The following is a 6562-nucleotide window of genomic DNA, read 5'->3' as shown; positions in this document are numbered from 1 at the left end:
TGCAATTGATTTTCTATTGTGATTTGAAATTCATTGATGGGCTTAATATGACAAACACATGATCACTTGCTTAAGGAATTAAAATTGTGTTACTTTCATTGGCAGCATGAAATATTACTTGTTTCAATTTGATTTTCACATGCACACCAGTATGTATTCTGTGGGGCATAAAATCTAGAATCAATACTGTCTAGTTTCAATATTTGGAATAAATTGGGTAACTTAGTGGGAAAATGACCTTGGCATAATTCCAAAAAAAAAAAAAAAAATCATTTTAAACTTTCCACCAAGTAACCGGACCTCTTGCCTCATTAAGCAGTGAGTGTTCGTGTCAAAAAGTGAGAAGTTTGGTTTGATTGAAAAAAAAGAAAAAAAAAAAAAAAGAAAAAAGTAGCTAAGGTTTGTAGCCTTTTTGACCCGAGTAGTAAATCCTTAGGGGTGTCTTTACACCTAATGCCCTAAAACCATATGGTTTGGGAGTCATTGGCCTAACACTCAATAAATGGGTCAATCAGAAAGCTTAAGGGAGCAAAGTGAGCTAAAAAAAAAAAAAAGGAGGAAATTGTTGCCTTGGTTGTTTTATCCGATGGGGAGTCCAGTGAATTTTGAGATTGATCCATCCATGATTGAGATTAGTTTTGAAATCCCTTGACTATGTGTTGAGTTCACATACACTAATTGAATTCTATAATATCTCATAATTGCCATGATTGAAACTAAGTTGTAATTTCCTGAAATTGTGAAGCTGGTGTTTGTTTTATTAAGCCTGTTAATGACTGAGAACCATGATGGTCATGAGATTGCATTCTTAGGAATTACATGGTTAGAAAATGTTTGTGGGTATCATTCCTGGAAAACCCTCACGAGACTTCACTCGTCCCCTAGGGAACTCCTAGGGGTTTAAAAGGCTTGTTGCATATGCTAAATACAACCGTACATCCCACAAAAGCTGGATTTATCTTTTTGTTTTCAATTTATTTTCTGTTTATATTGCTAAGGGACTAGCAATATGTAAGTTGGGGGGTGTGATAAGAGCCGAATGTTGCACATTCAAGCCCCTTAATTTACATATGTTAATTCCTTAGCATTGTTATTTGTTTGATTTTGTTTTGTTTTTATGTTTCAGGTCTTATGTGACAAACCATTGGAAATTGGGCTTAAAAGGACAACAAATTGAGCATTCTAGAGCTAGGATCGATCGTAGTACCCTTGGGATCGAGCGCACCTGCGCTCGAGCTTCTGCGGCCAGGGATCGAGCGCAATGCGCTCGTGCGCACAAAAGCTAAGCTCGAGCGCAGTGCGCTCGAGCGCACACGGGCGTACAGTGCACAACAAGAATCCTTTTCCAGCTTGGGCTTGGTTTTCAGTCTCCCAATTGGACTGGGAGACTGACTGCCGATTTTCTAAGGATTTCTAGGGTTTTAGGATTTTTCAAATCCCTATAAATAGGGCTCTAAACATTGTAAACAGACACACTGCCTCTTAGAGCTAAAATTTCAGTAAATTGTCTGTAGAGCCTAGAAGATCATGAGCAGCTAAACCCAATTGTGGGGTATTGATGTAGCCCTTTCCAAACACAATGGTTTGATTGTATTTAATTTCTAGTCTTTCAATTTATGCATGTTGATTATATAACCCTGAGGATTGCTATAATTGATTTCTATTCTTCATATTAAATGCAATTGTTCTTTAAATTCCAATTCAATATTAGTAAAATTCTTATATTGTCTTAAAAATTATTTTACTATTATTGAACTCAAATCATTCTTATTTTCTGTGATTATAAGAATGATGGTTATACAATGGTTCCTAATTGGCATGCAATCAATAGGGTTAGATAGACCATATCTAGGAAAGACGGACCGTACTACACCCTAGTTTAGTGTAATTTAAGTAGACGGTCCGTGCCAACCGAAGGTGGGTTATGCTATTCCATTGATTGTATGAGATTATTTTTATATGTTTTCTTGTTGAAATTATAACATGCATAGAATGAATTGTTAGAATTAAATATGGTTAACCATTGATGTGCGGATTGTGGTGAAGTCAATACCCTACTCTCTCTCTCTCTCATAAATTTACTCCCTTTATTTCCGTTTATTTTTATGCACATTGAATTTACACAAACAAATCATTCTCTTTGAATTAAGTTAATTTTAATCTTTCAAATTTTGATAATTAAACCCCTGTAGTCCTTGAGGTTCGACACCCTCAGTATAGACCTATCCTACAAGATTCGTACTATTGCGAGTGGTAATTTTTATTATTGATATTTTTGGACACAAAAATACCACATCAGTTGCCAAGCTAACTGCCTCAGTCAAAGTGAAGACATGATGCATAGAGACCTTGTCTTGGATCGCCACATGTAATCCACCAATAAACCTTGCTACTTGTTGAGCCTTGCTCTCCGTGAGATTATTCCGCGTGGATAGGCGATAGAAATCATCAACATACGCCTGGATGTTTCGACCTCTTTGTCGACATTCTTGGTATTGTTGGAATAGTTGTTGCTCAAAGTTTGGTGGTAAAAACCGTGTCTTAAGTAGCTGCTTCGTCTTCAACCATGACATCATGAGTCCCTTCCCTTGTTGGGCTCGAGAAACCTGTAACTATTCCCACCAAGCAGAAGCTCATCCCTTGAACTTGTACACCACCAACTTCACCTTGCGATCCTCAAGAGTACTCATATAATCAAAGAACCTCTCTACCTCCATCACCCAATCTAAGAAATCTTCGATGTGAAGATACCCGTTGAATGATGGGAGATCAATCTTCATCCGGTATTCATGGGATTCCTCCCTACCGTAATCTTGAAACCTGGGTTGCTCTCCATAAGCATCCTGATTGCTAGCGCCTTCATCGAATTATCCATATGGCCAGCGCCACTGCGCTCGTAGCCTCTAAAGCCTGCACCTCCACGACTGGCACCTCTATGTAATCCACCCCTTCGATCTACCCCAACGTCCCCTTCAAACACCTCTTCAGCAAAGTCTTCATCGTCACTAAGATTGTCATAAGCTCGTGGTTGGTTTATGGGTGCAGGTCATTGGTGATGAATAGGCCTCACTCGGATCCCAATGTCATCTTAAGCAAGATTGTCCTTGTGATTTCAAATAGGACCCATTTGCATGCATTCCATCATCTCTTGCAACTGGAACTCTTGGAATTTGGCTCTTGAAAGAGCTTTCTTGTCACGAGTGGCGTCGTTACAGGGATTGTCACCGTTGTGTTGATTGGCCATGAATAGGATAAAGCATGCTCCAATACCAACTGACGTAGCGGAAGACTAAGTAACAACAATTAGAAGCGTATGCATCTTTTGACTAAAAAAATAAAGAAAGCCTGCATACTAAAAGAAAAATAAAACTTCGTAGAGTATTTGAAAGAAATTCTTTGACTTGATAATAATTCAATTGAGTGAGCTTTACATTGCAAACTAGCCTATTTATAGAAGAGAAATACTTGTTCTAAAGTAAACCTAGTTCTAGTAGTAAATGTATCTTAGTAGGGAAAGTAAATATACTCCTAGTAGGAACATGATTATAAAATAAGTATTTTTTTTTTTTTTAAAAGTCCTTTAGGACTTTTATGTCCTACATCTTATGTGCCTTGGGGCACTATGATGACCTCTATGACATTAAGTGGGTTTAATTTGTATTGACCTTTGATCCCCAAGGGGTTTGGGAAGGCAATTCTTCCCAACTCTTCTCAACTTTTGATTCTCTTTTTTTAGATTGAGTTGACACTAGTAACACTCAACTCAACTCAAAATGTTTCAACCCAACTAATAAAAAACATTAATAAAAATTTTAAAAATCAAGAAAATTAAAAAATATAGATATTTAGGGGTGGTGGCCAGACCACCCACATTACTTTTGAGGGTGGCCAATCCACCCTCTTGGGGTGGATCAACCACCTTATGCAGTTTTTGGCCCATAAAATTCGGGGGTGGCCCATCCATTTCAGGGGTGGCCCATCCACCCCCTAGGGTGGCTTGGCCATCCCAGAGTGGTTTTTCAGTGGGTGGCTCAGCTACCTCCGCCTATTTTCGGGTTGGTCGAGCCACCCTAAAACCACTGTTGAGCCACCCCCACAAACCTCGGGGGTGGCCTAGCCACCCCAATTTTTTTTTTTTTTTTTAATATACATTATTTAATTTTTAATTAGATTTTTTATTATTAGATTTTATACTCTTCAAACAACCAAAACATAATCTTAAATCTTTTTTCTCCTCAATATTCACAATTTTGAGTTAAGTTGAGTAGAATAGAAAAAAGTCACACCACCCAAACGAGCATCTTTTACGTCATACACTAGGTATTGTGCCTTTGGGCACTATGATGACCTCTATGACATTAAATGGGTTTAATTTGTATTGACCTTTACTCCCCAAGAGGTAGCTCAATCGGCTAGAAATCACGTCTCATAAAACAGAGATCACTAGATCGAATTCCCCTCCTTCATTTCCCTCCCCTTATGCAGGCATGTAAATAAAAAATTTAAAAAAAAAATGTATTAACCTTTAAATTTTTCTTGACCTTATGTTTATGCATTTAATGTTTTAAACTATCATTTAGCTACATTTAAAGCTCTGGGTCTCCTTATGTTTCCTTGCGCTTATGAGGCATTAGTTATCAAACGTAACCCTAACGACCAAAGTATTACATTTGAAGAGACTTTATTACAAATGAAATCCTATCAATGATCCGATCCTAACCAACTTTGAAGGTAGGAAAACGGCAAGGATTGATTCCAAACATGAATTTTTCCAAATCGCTACATTTTTCAACTGCATTGTAGTATATTTATTTATTCAAGAAATTTCTTACTTGAAATCATGCATATAGGCTTATTTTCTTAATAATGATTTTTTTTTTCTACCTAGTTTGTCAATTTCAGAAGCATGTAATATTATATATTATAATATATTCTTTCCTTTCCTTTCTTTCCTTTCCTTTCTTTCCCCCTACAAATTATATGATATCTTCATAGAAGTGCCTCTTAAACGCATCCATATGAGCCACTTGCAGACACAACAACACCATCAAAGATCCATCTCCAATAGGATTCTGAAGGACTATTGAGTCTCCATCACAATCATGCGCTCCCAGCCCCATGTAACTCTCCTTGCCCCATCCAAAATCAATGCCGTAGATTGGCAGCGTCAACCAGCTCACTACCTCGACATTTGGGTTTCCAATTAAAGGCCCTTCGATTGCTTGAAAGCGCGTCAAGTCATGCTGATTTCTCAAAAATTCAATGGTTGACTTCACATATGTATCCGTCACTTTGTTGATAGCTTGTCTTATCCTTCTTGAAGCATAGCCTAATGGTTTGTTCATCAACTCCCCCGCATGGCTCCTTGCAATAACATCAAGAATTGCATTGCCGAGATACCCTTGTGGTAGCGGCGGATTCATGCGGTTTCTTAAGTCAACCCAAACAGCTATTGCTGTAGGCTGTTCATCTTTGAGTTCACGTGCCTTGCATGCACATCTCCATATGTGTCCAGCTACCGTCTCGTACCGAGTGTAAGCATGGCCACTATCACTAATTTTACCTGTTACAATATTAATTAAATGGTTAAATTTATCATTTCCTATTAGCTTAAGTTTTATAGATAAGTGGTGACTTAATATCGTATCAGAATCAAAAGTCCTAAGTTCGAACATTGAGTCTGCACATGTTGGGCCTTATTTATTAAGGTAGAGTTCGAGCTAACACGCAAGAGGGAGTGCTAGAATACCGAGTAAATTGATCATTTTCTATCAGTTTAAGTTTTTGAGAGAAGTGGTGATTGAACATTACCATCATTCGCCATGTTCTTGAGCTTCTCAACCTGGGTTGTGGAAAGATTTAGAGTAACCACCGTATTCTCCTTCTTTCCCTCCTCTACACTGTCCAATTGCTCGGGCAACACCAGTAGAGGGTTGTACTCTGAATTGTCGAGGCTAGGAGAAGTCTGTGGTCGGGGATCCCCACCTTGCAACACTTTACGTTCAAGGAATGGCACCGTCCCTAATGGCTCACCCCGAGCAAGCCTAGCCCACTCAGAAGTGAAGTACAGGGCGCTTGGTCCGTCAACAACAGCATGTGATATCGTTAGGCTAAGGCTAATTCCCCCACATTTGAACCTGGTGAGTTGCACCAACATTAATGGCAATTCATGGATTGGGATGTTGTAGTCTACACTTGGGAAAAGGCAATGATACTCTGGAGATTGAGTCAAGTGGTCGATGTTGTCTAGTTTCGCCTCATATTCGGCTTCAAAGAACAGAACCCCCTCGGCATTGCAGTCAAGCACGAGACGGCCTCCAGCAATCGACCGCAGGCGGCCTGCTAGAGGATAGAAAGGCACCAATGCTCGGCTCAATGAGTCTCTAAGGGTGTTGGTTATGGTGTGAGGTGGTGAAAGCCAGTTTAGCGTCGACTGGTAGAAATAGATTGTGGGAACATGAATTATGGTGCCAATTTGATCCAATTCTGATAAGGGTAGGGTGTCGTTTGATGTTGCCTCTGCTGGCTTCACTGTGTAGCAACCCTTGAAGCTTATCACCAT

The 6562-nt window shown here is 39.1% G+C and overlaps 1 protein-coding gene across 1 annotated transcript; it reads right to left on the bottom strand.

The window, feature by feature from the left end:
• Positions 1 to 4976: 4976 nt before the first annotated feature.
• Positions 4977 to 6562, bottom strand: LOC132189052 (spermidine hydroxycinnamoyl transferase-like). The gene is made up of 2 exons (XM_059603534.1): positions 5812 to 6562; positions 4977 to 5563 (listed from the first exon to the last, which is right to left on the bottom strand). Exons 1-2 carry the CDS (start codon positions 6560 to 6562, stop codon positions 4977 to 4979), a joined length of 1338 nt encoding a protein of 445 aa, XP_059459517.1.

Source organism: Corylus avellana, chromosome ca8 (assembly GCF_901000735.1).
Source record: "Corylus avellana chromosome ca8, CavTom2PMs-1.0".
NCBI classification, from domain to species: Eukaryota; Viridiplantae; Streptophyta; class Magnoliopsida; order Fagales; family Betulaceae; genus Corylus; species Corylus avellana.
The sequence above is the reverse complement of the archived record's forward strand: the minus strand, read 5'-3'. Positions and strand labels throughout refer to the sequence as shown.